Source organism: Pangasianodon hypophthalmus, chromosome 24 (genome assembly GCF_027358585.1).
Source record: "Pangasianodon hypophthalmus isolate fPanHyp1 chromosome 24, fPanHyp1.pri, whole genome shotgun sequence".
NCBI lineage: Eukaryota > Metazoa > Chordata > Actinopteri > Siluriformes > Pangasiidae > Pangasianodon > Pangasianodon hypophthalmus.
Genome location: NC_069733.1, coordinates 13,585,704 through 13,612,815, shown reverse-complemented (window position 1 = coordinate 13,612,815; position 27,112 = coordinate 13,585,704). Strand labels below are relative to the sequence as shown.

At 40.2% G+C, this 27,112-nt stretch overlaps 1 protein-coding gene across 21 annotated transcripts in view; it reads right to left on the bottom strand.

The window, feature by feature from the left end:
• The window catches only part of camk2b1 (calcium/calmodulin-dependent protein kinase (CaM kinase) II beta 1), a 59,891-nt gene that overhangs the window by 31,632 nt on the left and 1,147 nt on the right, over positions 1–27,112 (bottom strand). For 19 of the 21 annotated variants that reach the window (XM_053229047.1, XM_053229061.1, XM_053229044.1 and 16 more), the window contains exons 1-8: positions 19,064–19,112; positions 17,573–17,638; positions 6,991–7,063; positions 3,152–3,254; positions 2,279–2,362; positions 2,077–2,171; positions 949–1,071; positions 742–825 (exon numbers count right to left, since the gene is read on the bottom strand). In XM_053229047.1, coding sequence (XP_053085022.1) covers positions 742–825; positions 949–1,071; positions 2,077–2,171; positions 2,279–2,362; positions 3,152–3,254; positions 6,991–7,017 — 516 coding nt within the window. In that variant the 5' untranslated portion in view covers positions 7,018–7,063; positions 17,573–17,638; positions 19,064–19,112. Of the gene's footprint in view, positions 1–741; positions 826–948; positions 1,072–2,076; positions 2,172–2,278; positions 2,363–3,151; positions 3,255–6,990; positions 7,064–17,572; positions 17,639–19,063; positions 19,119–20,346; positions 20,407–27,112 lie in introns of those variants that run through there. The other 2 variants (XM_053229060.1, XM_053229062.1) reach the window with 1 other exon arrangement.

Below are 27,112 nucleotides of genomic sequence, written 5' to 3'. Positions count from 1 at the left end.
AAAACCAAACAAACCCAGGGTGACTCTATCTCGCCCAGTTAACAAATAGAGAATTTTAAGGTAATAAAGTAGGAAGACAAACTCAAGCAGGGGGAGATGCTAACCAAAATCCATTAAGTATTAGAGACAAAACAAAACATAAAGGTGAATTCTGAATCCAATCAGAGCTAGAGGGATATTGAAGGAAGAATACCTAAACCAAACTGAATCAGACCTGGCCTACTATCCAGCTTCAGGTGCCATTAGGTTCAGAGTAGCACTGTTAAAATGAATTTCACTGTTGATTACTATCTGATAATATCATATTTGAGAATGGGTACACTTTTAAGTCAACATTTAAGTACTTTTAAGTCTAACATGTTTCACATACTCTATATATTTTCACCAAATAAAGTTAATTAAATCAGATTTTTTCTAATTAAGTGTAAATAAATGAATAAAGTACCTGTATGCGTTCAAAAAGTGATACTACATGCAAGTAGAACAATTTTCAATAGGTACAGTCACTGTTTATCTGTGGCTGAATCTCAAATGGTGCTCTGCTGGGCATAAAAACCTTTATGTTATACCCTATGTAGTGAGTATGTATAGTGAATAGGAAGCCATTTGGGATTCAACTGAATTGTAAAAACAAGCCGAGGATTTTTATTTCTCAATTCCAGTAAAATATCAGTAAACAGAAAATCCCTTGGGTAATCCATTTAATTTCTTTTAAACAGCCATCTTGAGTGTGTGTCACACCTTTAGTTTCCTCCTGGCGTTGAACTTCTTCAGGCACTCCACTGTCTCTTGTCTGTGCATCATGGAGGCCACTGTAGAGCGTTGCTAAGGAGACAAGCAAAGAGAACTAAGTGATGCTATTTACATGACTGTGCATAACGTGTTTACCTACTGTAGATGAATGTATATACATATAGTGTATCACCTGTGCATGGTGTGTGTACTTACGCAGACCCATGGGTGTTTAAGAGCCTCCTGTGCTGTGATTCGCTTGGCTGGATTGATGGTCAACATCTGGTTGATTAGGTTTTTGGCTTCAGGAGTGACTGTGTCCCACTCTGGAGATGGAAACTAGCCAAAACAACTAAGAACGTCAAACATACTCACACACACCCTTACTGATGAATCACAGTAACCTGCAATCAGCGTCAACGTCTATTTTTCAAAGCATATGACAGGACTGTAACTGGTGCAACTATTTAAGACTGCTATTTTACTAAATTTAGATGAATTAAAAAACTAATAAAGCAGATATCGCAAGAAACATAAAAATACATTACCGTATATTCTTGTGACTTTATTCAGGCATTGTCTTCTAATTTTTTCATCTGTTTTAGACTACCGAAACATATTTTAAACGTGTATTTCGCATGTGTTATATTTGATCGGATTATCTTCCTGTGCACATACACATCTGCCATTAGGAGGATCTCCAATTAGGGAATATTTTTATGTTGGTGTGTAATATTGTTTCCATAATATTTAACATATCCCTAACTTATTTGTTACTGAGGTGGGCAATATGGCAAAAATATCATTTTACAATTCTCAAAGGCATTTCTACATTATGTGTATCACAACATATAGGTTTGCAAAAAATTTGCCAGTGGTACAATAGTCCTGCTTTTAAAAATTGTTCGTTAACACATTATTTAACGTCTACAAAAATATATTTAGGTTTCTCTTTTATATCTAAAACATAACATTTTTATTTATAATATACATAAAATAAAAAATTAACAAAAAAAATTAACACAAAAAATTTGGACAATTTTAAAAATTAGTACAAAATGTTAACATCAAATCAGCTGGTTCCAGACATTCTGCATTTATAAAATGATATCATGATATCTCAGAAAAGTGTATTGTGACAATTTATCATGATACTGATATTATATCGTCATACCGCCCAGGCCTAACTGTTAACATTTTTACAAACCTAGTATTATAAGATAAAAGGTGGCCTGGGTTAGTGAGTGATCCATTGCTAACCAGGATAGAATTTAAAAAGTGCGAGAGAGAAGAAAGTGAAGAAAAGATGGAGAGAAGATGGAGATGGAACAGAGTGTGACTTACATCATAAGCTCCAGCTTTAATCTGCTGGTAGAGTTTATGCTGGTCCTCATCCCAGAACGGAGGATAACCAACCAGCAGAATGTAGAGGATCACACCTGACACATACACACATAGACTCTTGACATTTGTGTGGCTGTGCAGGTCCTTCAAATGCATGCATGCATGTGTGTGTGTGTGTGTGTGTGTGTGTGTATGTGTTTACCACAGGCCCAGATGTCCACAGGTTTTCCATATGCCTCCTTCCTCAAAACCTCAGGGGACAGATACCCTGGTGTCCCTGCAAATCCTGCACATCAAACACACATACTAGCATTATTAACCAACACACAAAAAAAAACAGAAAAACTGTATTCATAATGCATGGATCCAGGTAAATCACCTTCAACTTCACAAACTACAGTATGATGAAGCCTACAGTCAACTATAATGCCTAAAGTGGCGTTCAAATCAGAAACATCATCATGATCATATACGTGTGCAGTATGTAAGTGTTTCTAGAGATATAATAATAATAATCGAATTTCAAATATGCCTTACAATACAATACAAAGGTGCTTCAGTGGAATCAGACAGGTGAGGGAAAAGCACTTCAATGTTTTTACTGAAATTACAATATGCCTCACAGATATTACTTACTGCTCCGTTAAAGTTCTGATAAGAAACAGTAGTAAAATGTTAGAACTACTGTATAAGTTATTACTTGTTATTTTAATAATTGTGTTATGAACATTTTAACTTTGAGTCACAAAAAAGAATTTTAATGACTACTACTATGTGCATTTCAACTTCAAAATTTACTAACCATGCTTTTTTGTCAAAAATTCCTAATAAACACAAAGCATATTTTAACCACATTTTGTAAGCAACAATAAAGTCTGGTAATAGTCATGCTTTATCTGCTCTGGAATCTGGGTCAAAGTTTTTTATATCTCTCTTCTGTACGTAATTTAGGCCAAGCTCACTTGAAAGAGATTTATAACTAATAGGCACAAAATAGAAGAGCTGCATTAAGTTGGTCAGAAGTAAATAAATGGGAATTAAAAAGGTGAGACAACACCAAGGTGCAGTAGCATACCAAACCATGCCTGCTGGTCTCCCTGCACCTCGATGGCCAGACCAAAGTCAGCCAGCTTCACGGCAGCGTTCTTACACTTACTGGCCAGGAGCAGGTTCTCTGGCTGGATAGAGCAAAGAGAGATTTTACTACATTCGCAAAAACACACAGCCACACACACACACACAAACACACACACAAACACACACACACAGAAATACTGAACACAGACTGGCAGTTACACTATACATGCAGACAAACATCTGCACACAAACTGTGGAAAGCAACATGGCAACACACACACATACACACACATACACACACACACAATCAATTGATGTAAGATTTCACACCATCCCCAATTTCATTTGCTAGAAAAAGACACATGGATGCACTTGACAGTTAAAACCATGCTTTGTTCTTACCCAGTGTTTTAATGCAAGGTGATAAGAAGTTAGTAAATTACACAGAAATGTACATAGAACTTCTGAACTAACTGGAGTGCAGGAGTGAAGTCATTATTTGCCTCTGCTGATATTGGAAGTGTGAGTGTGCAAGTGCGGCTGTGTGTGTGACCCAGATTAGCTATCCTCGTTACTCTCCGTCACTGACGGATACTAATAACGTGCCGTCCCCCATAGGACTCCATGATACACTGCACATAACACGTGCACACACACATACACACAGGTTATTATATAACAGCCTCCAATATCTGCGCGCGCGCACACACACACACACGCACACTTTTTAGCAAAGACACCACTGCAGTTTAAACATGGTGCTTTCCTGCATTGCAGGGGTTTGGGTTTCTCTGATCTACCTTCATCACTCTTTCTACCTTCTCGTACATATACGGGCATCTGCACCACTCAATATAGCCGGAAAAATCGAGGATTTCTGTGAAATGCTGCCAAGAAATGTTTTAGTGTCTGAAGTTTGCTTCTGTATTTTCACACTAGATCTATGAGACCTTACCTTATTTGAACTTGCTAACAAATAAGGGAAGCGTGTAGCTGCCTAATTGTCTAAATCATCACTTGTCTTAAACCACACTGCGCTGTGCAGTTATCTCAAACAAACTTTATAATGTGGCTTTGGACATATCTTTAAAAATGGGAAAAAAAGATGTTTCAGATTTCAAAGAGTCATAGCACCATCTTGAAGCTGAAACTTTTTTCTTCTTTAGCACATATTTTCGTTCCACTTCTCACCAGCATCAGACTAAGAGGCATGGCCCAAAAGAAAAAGAAAATACATTAGAAGGGATTCAGCCTTGTCGCCATGAGATTGCAAGTATGAATCCCGACAATGTCACAGCAATCCATGGCCTGGAGCAACAGGAGCAAAATTAGCCATGCTCTATGGGTGGGAGGGGCATACTCTCTCCGCTGTCAATCACAGCAACACTAGCTTGTCATGGACATTTGTGAGCTCATGTACGTGGAAGAAGGCAGACAGCGCTTTCCTCTGCGTGTGCTGATTATATGATTCCAGTTTAAGCTGTATATTTGTTTTCTGCTATTTTATGCACTAAAGATATATTTGGGCCAACTGATGTGTAAGAAGACCTGATGTTTGCACAATCCTAAACTTCACACTGTATGTTCCTTGCAAGTGAGCACCAATACAATACTAGAGAAGCAAACTTCAGCCACTTCATTTTCATCCAAACTGTTACTTGGATTTAATTGACCACAGAGCGGTCATATCATATATCTGAAGTGCAGCATTATTTCTGAGAGGTTAACCTTGCCAGCACTGCTGAGTGCCAGAACACGGATAACTCATCCAAGTCTCAAGGCTGGATTGTAGGAGGAATTCTGAACTGCACCGTGTCCTTAGGGAGCATGCAAATCGGGAAGAAAATCTGCCTCCCCACACTCATCTCTAAACTGCACAACACTGCAATTTCCTTTCTCAGCTATATGTACAGAGACTCGCACACAGAAACAATGACTCCCACACACATGAACTCACTAAAAGACTCCCAACCTGCTGAGCTGCCTTGAGTGGGTTTTGATCACTTTGACTGAGATTAGTTCAGAAAGATTTATTGTGTGAGTAACACATCCTGCTGCAGCTCAGCATAACTCTGTGTGTGTGTATGTGTGTGTGTGTGTGTGTGTGTGTGTGTGTGTGTGCTGGAATGAAACAGATCTCTTATTCCTGTGGAGGCTGCTCTTGCTGCATTCCCACTACCAAGAGTAGGAGTCACAGGCCTCTATTCAAAAGGGCACTCCAATTTAAGCGGACATCGATAGCGTGAAACCGGAGTGGCCCTGCACTCAAGGGACCTGACTGGCAAACTAAACAATGACGCATCACACTCCAGCCGTGTGTGTGTTTAACACTTTCAAATATGTGGTTAACCTCTTGTGGTTACCTTTTCCACAAGAGTGAAAACTAAAAAAACTGGGACCGTGTCCAGTGTTACCTCTCACTTACGACAGTTTATAGAAACCTTTTAAAATATCGGTAGTGGTGTGGTATTTATTCAATACAGACATTAGGGATAAAAAAAAAAAGGAATTAAATCTTAAATGCATTGCACTGCATCTGTATCAGTGCAGAAAACATCACAACTCAACAATCTTCTTTTTAACTGAAAAGTGTCAGCAATATTAATTATACATTAATGATTCACACTCACCATCTTCAGCTCATCTAATTTAAGGCCCATTCAATACAAAACATAATATGACATAATATGATTACAGTGAGTGTGTGCTAGAAATTGTGACTTGGAAAACTACTTACATGCAATAACACTTTTAGGACACATACTGTATTTATTATACCCACACACACACACATTTAAAGATAACACAGCCAATAAGACTCATTAGTGCAAACATTGCTCTTTCACAGGAAACGCTGTTCAAGGCTGTGTTCAAAATGTGCAACCATATCTGCACATCTAATTACTTTACTGTGTATCGCTCACGAACAAAGAAATTTCTGTCTCGTAACTTTAATCTGATAAAAGCTCAGAATCATTAACACCATACTATTAGTCATTTTGCCTCTTGTGTGACTGCAGCTGCATGGAAGAAATGCAATGCAGGAAGAAAGTTGGTTAAGTAGGTTAAAATGATGCACAGTGAATGGCAGCAAGGGCCAGAGGCCACAAAGGTACACTGAAACCTATGTGTGAAGATTGGCCTGTGACTCTGCTGTCTACACTGGCTCTCTCTCTCTCAGCACTACTTCCTGTCTGGGCTTGATGAGAAATTGCACTTCCCTTAGAATGAATAGAGACTTTGTGGCTTTTGAAGGGTGAATAAAATTTTCATGTTACTAAAGGAAAGTATATCTGATCTTATTATTGTAAAGTCACATGCAGAGGTGGGCATATCGTAAATTCATTAGCTAGCCCAATGACGAATGAATGCACCGTTGTGCTTTGTTTGCCTGGAAGCGTAATTAACTAGGCTAAAATATGGAAGCTAAAGGAAGCTACACCAAGCAGGTAATGGATTAATATAGACTTGAAATTTCATATTTTATCAGAGTAGGAAAAATAGTTCTCAGTAACATCTCAGGTTGATATCGATAGCCTAGAAGATGGCAGAACTTTCGACCACCTTTTCTATCCTTTCAATTGCTCCGCTGCACATGAGGTGATAGTCTCCTGGCCAGCCAATAAATCAGCACTGATACACACCGCATTGCTATCACTGTGTGATTTCATAGCCCATATTTATCAATTATTACCATCTCCAAAAGCAGCTACACAGCCCACACAGTGGTAGCTGCTTTTCCACTTCCAATAGCACACTCCCCATTCGCAGACACACACATATACACACTTGTTCACACATTACTCAGCAGACGACAACATGACACCTGTCACTCACCTTCAGGTCTCGGTGCACCACGCCCATTTGATGGCAGTGAAGCACCGCCTCCAGGATCTGCTGGATGCAATGACTGCATGCAAACACCAGGGGGCGCATGTTAGTCTGAGCAGCGCTACAGTCCCGTGCACAGGCCAGGGTATTTGGTACAGGGGGGAGAAAAGGGGGTGTGGAAGGGGGGGAATCTCTGCAGACACAAAGCTCTTGCCTTCCAAACACTGAAGAAGCAATTCAACTCTGATTCTGTTAATGCTGTGCAGAAATGGTCTACTAGTGCAGCAAGCCATGTTAACTTAAGTTATATTTGTCCCAATGGGTAACACCAGTCAGATATGACATGTAAGCCAGTAAGCCAACCGCATCATCCAGTGGGCCTTTATCAAAAACATTATTTGTACGTAAACATTAATTGTACTTTTTTGTCAAGTCAGTGGCCTAATTTCACCTACACAGCTCAATTTCCACTCAGAAGAAGGGTATTAAACTGTACCATTCCTTGTTGCTGGGGTTGGTACTGTGCATATAGTGTACCATCACTCTACAAGCTAATTACAGTTCAATTATGCAACTGACCATCACACCTATATGTTCTTTCTGAACATCCCATTCCAGATTTAGTTCCCTTTTGCTGTTATAATAATCACCACTCTTCTGGGAAGGCTTTCCACTAGATTTTGGAGCACGGCTGTGGGGATGTGTGTCCATTCAGCCAGAAGAGCATTAGTGAGCTCAGGTGCTGATGATGAGCCAGGAGGCCTGGGGTGCAGTCGGCGTTCCAGTTCATCCCAAAGGTGCTCAGTAGGGTTGAGGTCAGACACTCAAGTTCTTCCACTCCAACCTTGGCAAACCATGTCTTCATGGACCTCTAGACAATTGTGTGGTTCCTACTCTGTGGCAACAGTTTGAGGAAGGCCCACATATAGGTGTGATGGTCAAGTGTCCACATACTTTTGGTCATATAGTGTATTTCTTAAAGCATTTTCTTATTATCCCATATACGTATTAGCTGGTGTTTATAGGGGTTGAATAGCCTATAGGCAACCATTACTTTTACCTGGTACTGACAGGTAGGTCTGCATAATTCCTTATATTGTAACTGCAATCACGACTTTTGGCTCTCATTTTGTTCAACAGGGATTTTGGTCAATTTGGATTAAAGTTTGGTAATTGTTTAACATAATGCCCTTTTATTTTGGCATGGTGCATTTAATCATGAACATACGTTTAAAAGATAACCTCAGGATAACTTAAGGTATTATTTTGATTCTGAGATTTATCCATTTGATGGAATATAGGCTTATACTGTGTATTGTGCTGTTTTAGGCATCTGTTTCACCTCTGATACACATTCAAAGCATCAGGGAGACTAATATTACCATAAATCCCACTAACTTGACAAAAATGATATGTTTAGTGATATAGCATTAGCCAAAAATGAAAGGCAAGGCTGTGTGCCTGTGGAGAATTCTGCCTCTTTTCTTCTAATCTATGCTCTATCAATCACTGCATGTTCGTCTGTTCTACAGTTCAGGACAGAAATCGTATTAGGCAGGACCTATTTAAGGACAGAGCAACAGAACCATGGCTTCACTATCCGGAATAAAAAGGAAAAAAAAAGGTCTCTCGTCTTCCCTTGTGAAAAATTCAGACAGACAGTTACATAAGAAGACGGGGTCTTTTCAGGAGACAGACGCAAACAGAGGGAGATGGATACAAACTATGCACAGGCCAACATATATCTATGCTGGACCAGATAGATATATCAATCAACATACTGGAAACACAATCATGTGATGTTCCTTTGCATGACTGCGTGTGTGATTGTGAGCACTTAGGAGTGTGTGCGCACGTGTGGGAGGCTGAGTACATGCGCAATGTGAGGCGGCAGCAACGCATCGCATGCATGAGGGGAGGTTGCTAAGAGACCGCGGCATGTCGTCATGTGCCGGTGTAGAGGGTGCTATAGTGCCGAGAGATGCAGATTATAGACTTTTTGGAGGGGGGAGGACGAAAGGAGGTGTGGGCTAGACTAATTCTAATGGCTGTTATGACATAATTTAGCCGATTTCAACTGCAAAAGGAGGACATGAGTTAAGAAACACAGCTGTTTATATCTGAAATGCAACGCAAAGATTATGAACACACTTCAAACGGACTGAAACTCAGACGTGGAAAATGTGAACAGATACACACGGAGTAAGTGTACGAGTCGATAGCACCGCGTGCGTGTGTGACAGTGTGCGCAAGTGTGGCAGATATTATTGTGTGTGTACGTGCTCTGATTTACTGTGAGCGGCATGGCAGTAAAGAGCAGGGAAATAAATCACAGCACTGTCTCTTCCAATGAATAAATTCTGCACAGGTCATATCATACCGTGCATGCGTGCGTGTGTGTGTGAGCAACAGAGAGATGAAGTGTGTTCCAGCATTTCAAGAAAAGTTTGACTGGTCTGTTTTCCATGTAAGCTGATATGTGAGTGTGCTATGCGAGCTTGTGGACATATAGTATAGTGTGTGTGTGTGTGTGTTAATGGATATGAATAAATGTACTGTGTGTGTGTTAATGGATATGAATAAATGTACCGTATGTAGATATTTGAAATGAGAGCGTGCTTCATGCACGTCCTTATGTGAAGATGCTAAAGTGTGAACACATGAATATGGGAGTTTGAGTGCGAGTGTGTATATCGCTCTTCACCTCCCCCACTGTCAGCTGTTGAGCAGTGTGGCCTGCTGGGAGAAAGGTCTTTAGGGTGCTGTCGCAAATGTTACTGTGTCAAGTTGTAACCTCGGCAGTATTCAGTAAAGCTTTTAGAGCGGTGGCCCATGCCTCTGCAGCGCTCGACTCAGGACCGAATTTATAAATACCTTCACACACAGGCACTCAGGGACATATATATATATATATATATATATATATATATATATATATATATATATATATATATATATATATATATATATGTATTATAAATAGAAAACAATTACCGACCACAAAACTACACATGCCTGGAAGAACTATCACTACTGACTAGGCATGTGTCAAAAAAACGTGTGTAACGGACATAGCGGGAAATTACATATAACTATATGGCTGCTTAAATATATAAAAAAATCTGACTATAATGACAAACATGACAGAGAGACTAAAATGTGCCTACAAGCCTCCCTTTTGTATGTGTAACATTATTTAACAGATAGCGAGGGAGACAGAGCGTCTGCCATCCACCATATAAAGACCAACTGCGAGTTTCTTTAGAAATGACATACACTCACCAATCACTTTATTAAAAACACCTGTACACCTGCTCATTCATGCAACTAGCCTTTCAGCCAATCATGTGGCAGCAGCACAATGTATAATATCATTTGGGTCAAGAGCTTTAGTTAATGTTCACATCAAACTATGTGAGCTCACTGAAACTGGAAAGTTGAGGATTGGAAAAAAGACCAGGTGATGTTTTTTTTCCAATTTTTAGCTGTCCAGTTTGGGCGAACATGTACCCACTGTAGTACCAGATTCCTGTTTTTGGCCGAGGAGTGGAACCTGATGCGGTCTTATGCCGTTATAACCCACCAGCCTTAAGGTTCAACATGTTTTGAGATGCTTTTCTGCTCACCACGGTTGTAAAGAGTGCTTATTTGAGTTACCATAGCCTTCTTGTCAGCTAAAAACAGTCTGGCCAGTCTCCTTTGACCATTCTCATCAACGGGGTGTTTCCACATGCAGAACTGCCACTCACTGGATGTTTTTTGTTTTTCCACACCATTCTGCGTAAACTCTAGGGAGTGTTGTGTGTGAAAATCCCAGGAGATCAGCAGTTTGTGAAATACTCAAGTAAAATACTGGCAGCAGCAAGTGACTGAGATCACATTTTCCTCCATTCTGATGTTTGATGTGAACATTAACTGACGTTCGTGAGCTGTATCTGCATGATTTTATGCATTGCGCTCCTGCCACATGATTGGCTGACTGGATAATTGCATGAATAAGCACGTCAACAGCTGTTCCTAATAAAGTAGCTGATGAGCGTATATATCTTTTTAAATCTTCAGAAACGTGTTTATGCTACAGATACAAATTTCCTTGCATTTATTTGTGAAACGTATTTACAATCACAATTGTAATACCAAATGCTTAAAAGTCCCAGATGATCTGAGATATGTGCAGAATAAATTACTTCTTCTCCAAATTAATATTTGTTCTTTTTTTAATTTATTTGAGGAATGTGTATAACCATATCAGAAGATACTTGTGCTTGTATGTATGAAGGATTTTGATATTTTTTACTTCCATACATAGCATGAAAATCAGCTATTACACTATTATGTAAAAAGCAACAGGCATGTCACCAGACTTCAAACAAATATACAAATCAAACCAAAGCCACACAGTAATTATTGGGGAAAATAAGCATCCTAAAGCAAAAAGATACTGGCTATAATTCTAGACTACACTCTAGCGAAGAAGAGCTGAGCTGATGTACAGAATAAGAATAGCAGGAAGGGGTTGGGGAGCAGGCAATGCAAGAACAGAAGCTCATGATGCCACTGACACACAGACAGGCAAAACCCACAGACACAGACAGACAGACAGACAGACAGACAGACAGACAGACAGATAGGTGCAGGCAATGACAGACACATGGGCAGAGCAGGATGTGAGTGGGCTACATACTGACCTTCAGGTCCCTGTGCACTATGTCATGTTGGTGAATGTGATTGACACTGTCTAGAATCTGATGGATGCAGTGACTGTGAAGACAAAAAGGGGGAGAAAAAAAGAAAAAGGAAATGAGGGAGTAGAGGTGGGGATAGAAGATGAGAAGAGATGAAGGGAGGGTGAGAGGAGAGGTGAGAGAAAATAATTTGGTGAACAGTGATGAAATAAATAAGAAGTGGAATGGAATGAAATGGAAAGCACAGGGATGGAGGATAGGACAGAGAGGAAAGAGGATGAGAAGGACAGTGAAGGAGGAAGTGAAAGAGTGGAAGAGGAAAAAAGAACGAGTGAACGTGGAGGTGGTGAAGAGACAAAACATTTTCAACATGATGAGACACAACTGGCAACAGCATCCAGCCTGACATGCTTTCAACAGAGAGAGAGAGAGAGAGAGAGAGAGCGAGAGAGAGAGAGAGAGAGAGCGAGAGAGAGAAGGGAAGGTGACACAGAGGAGAGAGTGATGCAGAAAGAAATGAGGAGTAAGAGAGAGATGAGTTGATTTAAATATAGAGTGTGTGTGTGTGTGTGTGTGTGTGTAGGGGAATAAGAGTACGGGGAAAAGGCTTACATATCTAATGTGTGTGACTAATTTCTGGAGCAGTATGACTACAGCGCACACACACACACACACACACACACACACACACACACACACACACATTTAACTCCAACTTGACAATACATATCCTAATAAGGCTGTGCAATATATTGCTAATTGTTATCACAATAATGGCCTTACAATATTTTATTATAAAATACAACTTTATCTACTGTCTCTGAGCAGTTTTTGATTTTTTTTTTTTTTTTTGTCAAATTAATTATTTTAAGTTAACAGTGACTTCATGGCATCACCAGATTGTTTCGCTGTATTGCGAATGGCATCCTGCAATGTGTAACAGTATAACGGCAATAAGCTATTCTCGTCCATATTGGGCACATACACTCGAATAAAAGTACAGCCACCTCTGTTGATCTGATGTCAAATTAAAACAGACATTAGGTTTTGGTTTTATACTTTAGAGACACATACTGAGCACTCAGATATATACCCTTCAAATCATATCAAGTGAAAAGAGTATGATCATCACGCACCTGACAAGAGGAGTTACATATGAGAGAAACAGGCATGAGTGACACAGTTAGAAGACAGAGAGAGAGCGAGGAGAGAGAAGAGAGAAAGAGAGTGGGGAACGGATAAAGACAGGACAAGACCAACTGAAATGGACAGATGAAGCCCTAATTACGATAGTTAATTGGAGACCTAGTTTCTCTCGCTCTCTCTGAGGACAAGAGGATGAGAGAGTTAATGTGAAAGAGTGGAGAGTAGAGACAAAGAGTCACATAAAAAGGAGAGAGAGAGGGAGAGAGAGAGAGAGAGACTAACATTTTAGTATATAAGGATGGGCATTTCAGGCCAAATTACTTACTTTTTAACAGTTAAATCATGGTGCTTCTTCTACAAGTTGAAATTTCAGTTTGGCTAAACCTGTAGCTCCGCCCCAATTCATGATTATTATGTATCAGTGGGTGGTGACCTTTGGACCACCAACGCCCCCAAATAAATACCCATAAATACAGTTATTCCAAACTCTTTTTATGGACTGTTTGAAGCTAACACTGCTACTCTAAGGCTTTTCTTACCTGTGTTTTATCACCTCATTTATATAGCGGTAGTTTATTTCAGTGTTCAATATATCTGTAATAAAATATGTCTGTTTTATTAGCTTGATTAAGTGTTAATGATATAATAGTGTTAGATAATGTTAGCCATTTGTAGAATATTTTTCTTTATTCATATCATAAGTATCTGTAATGCCCTCTAGTTTTATCAGGTTAGTTTAGGTCATAACTACAGCACCATGGCTAAGACTCATGCTGTTCGGGGATGTGACTGCTCCATGACCCTGCCGTCTCTCCTCACTGATCCGACACAGGCTCGAGGGAAAGTGAGAGGACCCACAGACACTGCCAGCCTCAACGCTTGTGCCGGGTGCTTCACTGAGTGACTTTAATAAGACTTTATTCATCGTGTAAGAGAAGATACTGCGTCAAACATTTCTGAATTTCATGAGCGAGCTGTTTCTATAAATAGATTGCACGGTGCAATGTTATTTTTGCCATGTGGACGAATAACGTTCAGCAGCTAGATTTAACCAAACCGAAAACCGGATTCCAAATGGCTCCTCATTAAGGGCATAGCATTTAGTATGTCCACTTCTGTGGCTTCTATGACCTATGTAGTGTTTGGGATTCAGTGTCTGGTTCGGTTTTGAGCTATTTAAACAGTTCGCTAGCAATTAGGTTGCATAGCTGTCACGTTTTGACCTCAAACAATTTGACACATTTACAAGTCCATGCATGTTTGACTTTCCCCAGGGACATGTACATGTCCCCGGGGATATGTACAGTCTTTTCACATGACTCACTTAGTGGGAGATTTACTCACTCATGATTACTACTGCAAAACTTATCTGTCTAGTTCTCACTCTCTCGCTCTCTCTCACCCGCCCCTCAACACTCATCACACACTGCGTCTTGCCACACGCGCGCTTGAAATATGTACCCTTAAGCGTTTTTTTTTTTTTTTTTTTTTTTAAATCTGCAGAAAGGACAGGGACACAGATGTACTCTTTCAGTCAGCTGCCATGTGTGAATGCACAGTGTGCTCAGTGGTATAAAGTACACTGAGTGGCACATTAAACACGCCACAGCTGGCACGCGGCATCACATCCCACATTCAAACTTTAGACCCTTTCTAAGCTCAACCACTGAGACACACCGCTGCATGACCTGTGACAAGAAGAATCTCAGTTTGCTGAAGCATTGAGGAAAAATTTGTTTTGCAGCACTGAATCATTTACACATTTACTGTGAGACTGGCAGTGACACAGATATGCCACGATAGGCTGGGAGGGGTACCCTATGCCTATTTGTCTTAAATTGACATATTGGGTATTTCACAATAATCTATTAACAATTTGTGGTTTATTCACCATATAACTCATTGTTTGGAGTGTAGCCATTTTGTAGTGTTGCCTGCACTCTCAGGATTCCCTGGAAAGTGCACTATATTATTACCCATAGTGTACAACTGATGTACACTACTTCCACACTAAGCAACACAATATATAGATGTTTATTCACCTCAAAATTACCTTCAGAAAATGGATACTTGAGCAGCTAACTTAATCTGTCAATGCAAATACAAAATATATTGACCACTAAAGACAACAGATACTTGTTATTAGTGTATGTAACACAGAAGATCACTTTAATACTTGCATTTGTGTGGTTTTAGGTTGCAGAGTAATTTGTAATGGCAGGTCTTAATGGTGTGAGCATGCTCCAGAGGACTCTCAGACTACTGTGTTGTCTGACTTTACTATGGTGTATTCTGAATCCCAATGCAACAGCAATCTTGTAATTATTATTTAATAATACTTAAACACATAATTTACTACTCAAATTTTTATTACTATTTAAAAATACAGACACCTTCCCCTTATTTAGAGTGCTTTCTTACCGTATGGTCATTTGCCAAATCAAAATTTGATACTTTTAGTTTCCTTTAGTCCACTGTCTCTTTAAGGACCCTAAAACACACCCCTAAAAGATGAAAATTTATCAACAGAGATATAGCAATGGAAAGTGTGAACAATCCTTTTGTATATCCAGAATACGTTGTACTCCTGCTACACTTCGGCTCTGTCCTCTGGCTCTGCTCTTGTGTCTTGCATGCCAAAATATGCTGCTTCCTCCCCATAACACATAGCATGCATAGGAAATCAGCGCTGACTCATTTTCTCACTGTATTCAAACTGAATCTGAGTGTAATGGTTGTTTCCACCTGTCATGCAGAGAGGGATGTTTGATTCAAACATTTCTGCGTGTGTGCATGTGCCCTAAACACATAAATTGTCAGGTTACGTGATCAGTGGTACACTGCTGCATGACTAGCGTTATCATAAGGCACGGAGAACACTATGTGATTATGTTATTCCAGACTTTCCAACCACCTGTATGTGCAACCTGCAGCAGCTATTCCATAACAAACCAGCCACACACACGCACACACACAGTAATGTGAAGGTCGTCAAAAGTGCAGACACGCTTACTCGTGTAGTGGAAAGGGCTGTTATGTAGTACATATGTGGTGTGTGTGTGTGTGTGTGTGTGTGAGTGTGTGCGCGTATATGTACGGTAAATGAAATGGGAGAAAGAATGAAAGTGAGCCCTTTTCCATTGACACAGTGCCAGTGCTGGTTTCAGAGCCAGTGCCTAATCTCGATCAGTTTCCACCACAAAAAAAAGCCAAATTTCCCCCATTTTCTTCACAATTTGGTTTTGCCAATTCCCACTGACTAGCTAACTCTCCCCTTTCACATTATAGGGACTAACCAGGGAGGGTGAACACTAACTCCAAGACACATGAAGCCGGCCAACCTCTACATCACAGGGCAGCATAACACACTTGGAAGAAAGCGCTATCCACCCTCTTCCACATACATGAGCTCACAAAGGCCCATGACTGACTGGTGTCACTGTGATTGACAGAAGAGAGGAAGTAATGTCATCCCTCCCACATTACAGCTTCCAACCAGGGAGGGTGAACACTAACTCCAAGACCATCACCAATTTTGTTGCCTTGGCTCCCGGCAGAGGGGTGGCTGTGGAATTGTCGGGATTTGAACTCACAATCTCTCAAACGCTTTTCTGTTGCGCTGCTTAAGAGACCCAAAAGCCAGATTTGGGTTGACAAAGTACCAAGTATGACAGACAAGTATGAACACTCACACAGTGGACACCTGGGTAGCCATAGTCCTTATCATCTCCTTATAAAGTTTTTTCATTGTGTTTGTGACCTTGATAAAAAGTCAGCAAGTCTTTGGCCAGCATTTTGGCTGAGTACAGATAGTGTCTTTACATTCTCTCGATATGTTTAACTGTTAGGTGACTGTATATAGCAAGCAGGAGAGCTCTATGGCAAAACTTTATTTACCCGGAATATCAACAGTGTTTCCACAAACCTGCAAGTTCCTGATTCTGAAAAGAACGCTTCTCATCCATTCATGCTAATTAATCCGACTAGTAAAAGTCATTCTGCAGACAGTTTGCTCGTGTCCTGTGTGTTGTACTGCAATTCAGAAAAAGTAGTGTGGACTACATAGGGCATATGGGCTAGTAATCTGTCCACGCAAGAGGTAAATCTTAAAAACAGAATTAATATTTTTAAGCTCCTCCATCTGATTACACACTGGTTCGGCTTTTAATATGGTGAAAACACAGTTCTAAAAAAGGTTCTCTGGTTCCTGAGCAAGTGCTGACACAGTGTTGGTGGAAATCGAGCAAGTGAGAAAAAAGAGAGAGCTTAATGAAGAGAAGGTAGAGAGTAAGAAAGGTAGAGAGTGAGAAATGAAAGGCACTACATAAATGAACAATACGAGGTTCAGTCCATGATTCTGCCACTGTCTCTACAGTACATATAAAGCGGGCATGAACATCTACAGGTCAACATGATGATGAGTATCCTTAACTAGATTGGGGCCAAGTCACAGTAACCATTCATTCTAACTCCATTCAGGGCATGTGCTCATTATGTATACCTATGTGTGCGTGTTGTAGACTTTGTGTTTTAAATTATGTGGGAAGATTATGTAGGCGCACGCCCAAATGTGTGTAAAGTAGTAGAATGAGTGCAACCAGGGGTGGAGACCGACATGGTGAACAATGGAGGAGAGAAAACAAGGGGAAAACAATAGGAAAGAGAGAGACAGAGGAAGAGAGGCATCACAACAGCAGGAGCTGAGGAGAGACAGAGAGAGAGAAAGAGCGAGAGAAGCACAGGGCAGCTTTGCGTACCTGGCATCAGCCTCGCTATAGTACTCTCTGGCAACAATGTCTTCAAACAGCTCTCCCCCTGTCACCCTGCAGAGCAAAAAGAGTGTTGGTTATCGCCACACTCACTCACACATGCTTCCTGCATCCATACACACGCACACACACACACTCACACACACACCACGCTCCCACGCAACAGCTCAGCATCATTTCCATGGAAACAGAACCCGCTATGACAATTCTAAGGGAGTCTCATCGTCTTCAACAACACGTTCTAGCGCACTCTGCATCTTCCACATCATGTAAGATGTTACAAAATGGTGAAATCATGCTTCATGGATCAATAGAAAAAATAGGCCAAGCTGGTACAATATGAGTAAACACAAAGCATGGAAAGTTCCATAAGCTTCTTCAAGGACAGCACAAAGATATAAATCAAACTTCAGAAGGCTGTTATCTATTAGTCAAGCAACTGTTTGCACTGTTATACAAAAAAATTAATCAATGATAAAGTGGTGCTATGAGGGCTGAGTTGAACCGTCCACCCCAAAGTTGATTATATTCCAAAAATACCAGAAAGTGTTTTATTCCTCTTATACCACAGCAATTTGCCAGTGCTAACAATTTTTTCTTTATTATCATGCCATGTTATCCATTTACAGTTACATTTAATATTGTGGAACATCCATGAAACAAGTTAGTTCCGTCTTATCAACTAAAAACTAGTGTAATATAAACACAGCTTGTCATATTACTGAGAAACTGCAAAGATTTTCCTGTGGTGGAAAACCTAAGGTCACAGCTTTACCTCTGACTGTTACAAAGTGCTGACACTGGAGACTCCTTCCAAAAAATGCTAAGTAACGATCAGTCAACGATCAACTATCTTTACGATCAGTGAATCAGGAAATTATGTCAATAAAATTAAAGGAGCAGTTTGTAATTTCTAAAGAACTTTCCCTGTCAGGCAAAAAGCAACCGCAGCTGACAAACCTGCCCCCTAACCTACCCCGCCCACGGTGCTACAGTATACCTCCTCGTGAGTTACCCTTTAGGAAAAGAGGTCAGGCTTTTTCCGAGGTGGCAAAAAGTGAACAAAAGCCTGGAACAAAGGAACCAGCGAGCTCTACTGCATGGAAATATTCAAATATGAATCACAGGTCTCTAAGATATTAGCGAAATTATCTCATCATTATTATAGGTCTCAGGCTGCTAGACACTAGCTAAAGTGACACTTAATAGTAGATAAACCTGAGATATATTTTCTAGTACACTATGTCACGCTCCATATGGTGGACTCGCAGTTGGAAAAGCCCCAATGATTGTTCAAAAAGCTCATCTTTCCATGTCCAAAAAGAGTGTAACAAGCATCAGACATACTTCAAAATCTCTGCATAAGAAGATGTGTGAACAATGTTCATCTCTCTTGACCTAACATGGATTTGTATCAGATAGTGAGTGATTAGGGGTTTAAGAGTCTTACTAACGAGAAATACATACAAACATACTTACAGGTCAAACAGCAGGTAGTGGAAGCTTTCCTCTGATATGCTGTCATGAAGACGAACTGCAACAGCAGAGAAGAGACATAGCACATTTCATGCAACTATAACCTTAGAATGATGTTTTATTACATTAGCTAAGCTTTAAAATGCCTACCCTGTTGGATATTAATAAACACATTCAGGGATTATACGTTTATGCTTACTCAGAGTACGACAGTGCCAATTATTAAATAATCACCTGTTCATGAACACTTGAACTGATGGGGGCGGGGGATAAAAGGTCAAAAGTCCAAGGAGTAGGACTTGTTGTGGTTATATTATTTATAGCCTGTCTTTGCCACAGTGCAATGCTTATTTATATAGTTTTTGCTTGTTAAAGGAATTTATGTCAAGTCTTCGCTATTAAATATATAAACATTTAAGTACATCTTGGTTGACAATGTCAATAAATGGTCCTTCTTCATGAAATGTGTATAACGTGTATATTACACTAGTATTAAGTGCTAGTCAGATGGAATTAGATTTCCTGTTATTGTCCTGTTACCAAAGGAGGTCTGTAATGATTATTTTAAGATTCACATCTATTCAGATAAGCAACCTCTGTATACGGAAGTGTCTTCACAATGAACGCATGCTTGTCACACTAAACATTCCATGTTTTCTACATACATCTCATTTTAATACAGTTTTTGATGTTTATTATAAGCGGGAAGGTTTGTAAAGCTTGCGGCCATGCAAGTTGCTCTTTACCATTAGTAGGTCACATAACCACACCATGTATGGACACTGTACATGTGCTAGGAACTTGTGTTCCCCTCTCCATCATGCTGTTTTCAATGTTGTCTACATTTTATCGTTCTAAACTTGGACAATATTAGGTTTCAGAAGGAGACTATAGAAAAGAGTGAGTGCTTCCTGGAGTGTTTCTATAATGAAGAAATGTACAAAACCATTTTTTTTCCAGAGAATATAAGAGGATCATTAACAACATGTCAATTCGGACAGGATATACAGGTATAATTGTGGCATAATGGGCAATAAAATTGTTCATCATAATTTTTAATGACAATCATCAGCTAAAATGTCAGAGTTGTGACAGAAATAGCTGACTGCTAGCAGACATTACTTAATTTTTAATTAATTTAAGTAGTTTTAACAGCAGATTAAAACCTTTAATATCCCTTTAGAATGGATTTTCTTTAATTCTTTCATTATCTCTACATTTGTACTAATTTGATTTATTTCTTGGAAAGCAACACAAAGCCATTATTATGTATATTTCTTTCTCACCGATATTTGGATGCTTGAGCAGTCGACAGATTCGAGCCTCTCGTTCAAGCTTCTGATGATCTGCAGAGAAGATGAATGTGTTAACACATCAGCAAGACAGACACAGTAGTATAAAACTGAGATTAAGGCATAAAACCGTGTATCAACACAGCCAAAACCCTGTTAGTAATACATTAATTTTGAGATACTGCATATTGTGTGCATTTTCTGTTGCTGTTTTATAGGGCGTACAAAACAGCCACAGTAATCACAGTGATAATAATATTCATAGGCTTTTATAAAGCCTGAGAGCAGTGTGAGAGGATGACTGAGGGAAGACAGCACAGTGACAGGGTTTTGTGTCTGAAGGAGAATGAATGTATTAACACTGCAAGAAGGAAAAGGTCACAAGACGCCACCCAGCTGTCTTTAGTCCTCTCATTTAAGGCTACATGATGTCACACTGACGATTTCATCCTCCGCTGGTTTATTTGTTAGCAACCAGTAAATACTGATCTAAGAGCTGAGATGATTAACGCTTTAGTCTCATTATCATCACGCACACACAGAGAGAATGTAAATGATGAAGAGAAACACTAAGTCATTAGTCTTCATTGTGCTGCAGTGGTCATGCATATAGAAATCATTACAGCTCTTCCACTTGTTCACCTCCAGCCGACCTCTACCTACTGCTCATGATGTGTGTGAGTACTACGTGTGTGTGTGTGTGTGTGTGTGTATATATATGTGTGTGTACGTCGCCTACATATAAATTAATCCCATTTTTTTTCCCCCCGGAGCCAGCCAGCTCTGCTTTGGAATTGACCGCAGGCACTTCAGCTCCCTCCCTGCAGAGTGACGACACTGGATGACGAAACTGGATGACGTTCGAGCTGAGCAAGGGTGTCAGAGGTCCAGCTGAACGCAGCGGAGTTACATGGGGCTAGCGCTCAGAGCCCAGATCACCAGTGCTTCCTACAGTCAGCATAACAACAGCCTGCATTTTGGTCACGCAGCATAAGAGAGAGCTGAGACAATTTAATCTGCTCTGTATTCACATGTGTGTTTTAAGTGAGGCACAATTTTATATTTCTGATGCACACAAACTTGTTGAAGCTCTAAAATAGTAATACATGATAAAACTGATGGTGCATAAGTGGTGCTCTCGAAGAAGAGCACATTTGCACTCCAATTCAAAAGCACAGCTGTCATCTAAGTGTCCTTATTTTGGACAAATATAAAGGAACACATCTGCATCCAGAATTATAATGAAAACCTATGGCAATTTCTCTAGCCTGGACTGAGACACAGTGAAAGCAGGAGGGCAGGGTGAGGGTTAAAGTTCCTCAGAGAAGCTCTGGTATTAACACAGCAAGGTAAATAAGACATGAGAAGAGCGAGAGAGAAGGGAGGAGGAGAAAGGAGGGATGAAAGGTAGAATGAAAGGGCAGGGAAGAAAGAACAAAAATGAAACAGAAGGACAGAGAATAGAAAGAGATAAATCCCAGAGCGGATGAAGGGAGAGAATAAAGAGCATAAGTAATGTAATCACAGGGTGAAGATACAAAGAAATGCCATGGCTGCTGCATGAAAAGCAGCACTAAACCATCTTTTTGTGCGTGTCTCTAACCAAACAAGGCTTGCACACAGACGTGGCAAATTAAAGGAAAAACCAACATAGTGACTTAGCAAGGTGTCAGGCCACCACGAACTGTCTGAAATGCTTCAGGGCACCATAGCATAAATTTTACAAGTCTAGGGAACTGTAATGAAGGGATGAACACCGTTTTTATAAAAGATATTTCCTCAGCTGGTGGTTAGATGATGATGATGTTGAGTGCTGTCTAAAACATCAGCCCAAAATCTCCCACAGATGTTCAGCTGGGTTGAGATCTGGTGACTTATTTAAAATTTACTTCTTTTTCACACTCATTAAACCATTCAGTGAGACCTTGTTGCCTACGGATGCCTATGGAAGAGACCACTCCCTCTCAGGGTAGAAATGTTTCATCATAGGATAAAGGTGATCAGTCTGAAGACCTCTGTATTGATTTGCTGTGACTCTTCCCTATAAGCGGACCCAAACCACGCCAGCTACAGAATAATGCTGTCGAAAGTCGTACTTACATCATTTACAACCACAGTACATTCAAGTAACAATGTTTACTGTTGATGCTGTGAGCAGCCGTGTTGATATGACGTCATGTGCTGAAAATGGGGGCGAGGAGATCTTTCCCGACTTTCCAAGTAGGACTTCCAAGTCTAAGGCCATTTTTTGTTTTTTTAGTAGGAGGTAAGAAATGCTGAGTTATGTGCTTTAGTAGAATCACTGTTTTTTTTTTTTTTATTTGTTGCCACCTATATGTTCAGAAAGCATTATGGTTGTATGAAAAGTGAAGTGCTCCAGACAGATTAAAGCTCAGGAAAATACATCATTAACAAAACTGACTTTGCTGAATGTCATCCAGCTAATGCGAGCTAATAAAGCTTGGTTAATATTAACCTGACACCAAAAACTGTCTGAAACAAGACACAAACATGCCTTGGGTGAGAAAGATGCCACAACTCGACCCGTTCCTCTCAATTCAAATTGTGGTTATAGTCCGTCAAGGACTTCTAAATAAGTCGCAAGAAGTAGAGCAAAAGAAGACCTGGTCCAAGTGCACTGAAACATTCTACGGGGCTAGACAGCTCACGTTTTCAAAGAATCACACGTTAGCCCAAACCATCCCAGTCTGGTAGCTATCGTGGAATAAAACTGTGTGTGCCTCTCGTATCTCTGAGAACAACTAGCACATACAGGATCCTAAATGGGACACCAGTGCAGAACTGATGCGTCGTGTGAGTAGCTGGAAAATCCAGGTCACCCTCCACTTCACTCAAGCACATTCACACGAGCATGCAGTGCATTTTTACACTGATATGGACTAGCTGTGTGCTTGCTTCAGATTACGGCTTTACACTACTGCATGACATGAAAACACAAGAAAAGCTTTTCCCAAGTGTTTCCAAGGTATTGTTAGTTTTCTAACAATGACTTTACCTAGTGGGAGTGCTAATGCCCCATTTTGTTTACCCTTGGACAAAGCAGGTTAAATAGTTTTGTGCAGAGTCCTCTCTCGTTTAATAAGTTTATTAAGCTATTGTACAGTGGTATCTGAGGTTAATGAGCACTAATCAGTGGTGGGTGAAGTGGATATTATAATGGAAAGCTAAGCAATATTCGCAATAGCGGTTAGAAACAATGAGTGTACATCCAGCTTGGTACTGGCCAAAGTAAGTGCTGATTTTGTCAAAACACTTTTTGCAATATTTGCTGAAGTTCTCAGCACATTCTAGCAGCTGTAAGAATAAATAAATAAATAAATAAATAAATAAATAAAACTGATCTCTGTCAACAGGACAAGGAGACATCTTGACTTTCAACTATTGTTCTGACATCTTTGGAGAGAATGAAAACATGACTTATGATAATTACTGTAGCTGACGACAGGGTATTTACATTGACATTTACCCCACTGACATTTATCTCTTTCCAACCTCACTCTCCACATTTGGAAAACGCAGCCTCCATATCCCTTGGTATTTCTTCACAGACATCTAGCAATATCACAGTCATTTTATTCAACACTCACATCCCAGTTTAAGCTCCCCTCAACAAACAAACGCACACAAACATCTCCCTGAACACTGGCTGGCTGTCACCTTTGTTGATTTGTGCTGACCTTAACTGTCAGGCTGCAGGGAATTCGGCACACTCCGCACATACTGACAGTGCGGGCAAAATCACAAAAATATTACATCATGGCAATACATGATATACACTCACCAGCTACTTTATTAGGAACGCTTGTACCCCTCCTCATTACATAAAATCATGCAGATCCAGCTCAAGAGCTTCAGTTAATGTTCACATCAAACGTAAGAATTGGCAAAAATGTGATTTCAGTGATTTCAGATTTGACTACGACATGCTTGTTGGTGCTGGTTTGAGTATTTCGGAAACTGCTGATCTCATGCGATTTTCACTCACAACTGTCTCTAGAGTTTACACAGAATGGTGCGAAAAACAAAAAACATCCAGTGAGCGGCTGTTCTGCGTGTGGAAACGGCTCGTTGATGGGAGAGGTCAGAGGAGAAATGGCCTGCCTAGTTTGAGCTGACAGGAAGGCTATGGTAACTCAAATAAGCACTCTTTACAACCGTGGTGAACAGAAAAGAATCTCACAATGCACAGCATGTCGAACCTTGGGGCGTATGGGCCACAACAGCGGAAAACCACATCAGGTTCCACTCTTGTCAGCCAAAAACAGGAATCTGAGGCTACACTGGGCACTGGCTCAGCAAAACTCGATAGCTCTATATTGGAAAAAAGTTGAGTTGTATAAGGCAGACCACAGTGAGAAATTAAATCTACACCAAGAGAGATCTGAATGAGAAAGGTTACTTCCTAGTGAGGGATTTTGACCCGAGTGGCTCAACAGAAAACAACTGGAATGTAACCAGGATGGCTTGTGGTTACTACTGGATTCTTCATTTGATTTATGACACACGTAAGTAAGTATATGTGCGTGTTGCCCAGGCCATGACCGTCTCTCTATGGCTGTCCGGGTCAGATGAGAGTCCCGTGCTCCAAGCATGTAGCTATGCTTTCACGTGCTTGCTTACACACACACACACACACACATACTCACACACACACCACAGCTGCTAAGTGCCATGGCTGCCTTCACAGTCACGGTTCTCCTAAACTGCTTCGCTCTCTCATTCGCACAATCACTTGCAATCACTCATCTCTTGTTGTTCGGTCTTAAACCCCTTCCTGGCATCACAGTGCCTCTTTCACAATGAACTTCACTCCTTCAGCTTTACAGATCTGTCTGCTTCAAATGTATGCATGTGTGTTTATCTCTCTCAAATTCTGTTCTTCCTCCTTCATTTTCTAATTAACCACTGACACTGTTAGTCAGATTTGTGCCTAAACTTACAACATATTCAGCTTTTTCAGAAACCTCATTTTCATATTTCATATAATATTTTCATATTTCATATTATATAAAGTTCTCTGTAATAATCAATACAGCAGAAAATAACACTGCAGTGACAATGATATTATGTGCAGGTCTGGCGCTCAAGAAGCGAAAATCTGCAGTGCTGTCAAACTGACCCAGTTCTCACTGTCATTAAGAGAACAGATGAACAAAAATGATGGCTGGCATCTGCAGTGGCTGTGTGTGCATACGTGTACCAAGGCCATGAGCAACCATCCTTTATATTGTACTCAAAATCACAGAAATCCTACAGAGCCACTGAAGCAACATGGTGGTTATTTTTTGTTATACCACAGCATTCTCCAAACTGAAGGTGTGCATTAATTTTCTAGAACAATATGGTAGTTGTGGCTGTCATTTCAATGGTAGGTTTATAATAATGTGCTTGTTCTATTACGTTATTGTTTCTATAGTAACAGCTCATTCACAGGGACTTGCATGGCAGACGCTCCATATATACTAAGGTTAATAATAAAAGGATTAAAACAACGTGTTTTTATTTGAGAAAGTAAAATGTATACGCGTTGATATTGTGAAGCTTTCTGTTTTCCTCCACAGTAAAGTCTTCAGGAGCAAGGACTTTTTTGCGCTTTCTGTTTTGCCTGTAACGTGACATGATGTGTTTTTTTTTCTTCTCAAGCGAGAGGAAAAAATAAGGCTGGTGAGGGAAAGACTGTTGATAGCTGCTATAAATTGATAACATGAACAAACTTTCTCTGAGACGTTCCATAACATTAAAAGAACTATAAATGGCTAAAAAGAGTGACGTGTTGTTCATTAATAAATAAAAAATGTAACCGCTGGCAAACTGGGGTGCACTATCTACGCTTCACGTTGGGCTGCATCACACCAGGGAGATGAGTAATATTACACTTCCTGTGTAATATTACACTTCCTGTGTAATATCCTGGAATGACACATAAAGACATACTAGAGTCAATGGCATTGCGAATTCTCAATTTTCACACATTCCTGCCTTATAATTTACCAGAGGCCATGTGTTAAGTATGACGTTCCAACAATATATAATGTCATGGGCTTAAGTTACACAGTTTGTGGCCACAAGTTAATATTTTGAAGCCTCAAGGTAATATATTTACTTCCTGGCCTCTAGATATTAACTCATGGCCTGGAAATATTCATTCGTGGCATTGCTTTATTAAAAAACAACCCTCAAGTCACCTCAGCAGCTCTGTACAATCCTGGAATTGACATAACTGTAAAATCATCTGGTGCATACCATCCACCCCACCCTCACCAGCTCATGATCATATTCTCTACCAGTTTTCCAAATCAGCTACTCGCTGCATAGCAAAGCCTTGGGAGTGAAATACTTATTCGCCACAATGACCAACGTACGCTGTCAAATGCTCAGCAACACCTGGCCAAGCAGCTGCCCGATTCAGTTTACAGGCAGGGTGACATAGCTACACTCCTCTCGTGTAGGATGCCATCAGAAAACTGCTCTCCGTGGAGCAGGTGCAGGCTGGAGTCTGTCTCACTGCCATGGAATTCGGCCTCGGCCTTGGCAATAGCTCTTACTGTGGAAACACGTGCGACTGATGGCTTGCAGTGGCCAGCATGCCGGTAGATACAGGACACTGAAAGAAATCTGTCAACTGGTAGAGGTTTGCAAATACCAGTTTACCTCAGTTGAGCAGAACTACAAAGAGAAGTCAAGTGTTTGCCCCAATAGCTACTTGCTGCAAACGAGATGAAGGTATATCTGCAAAAAT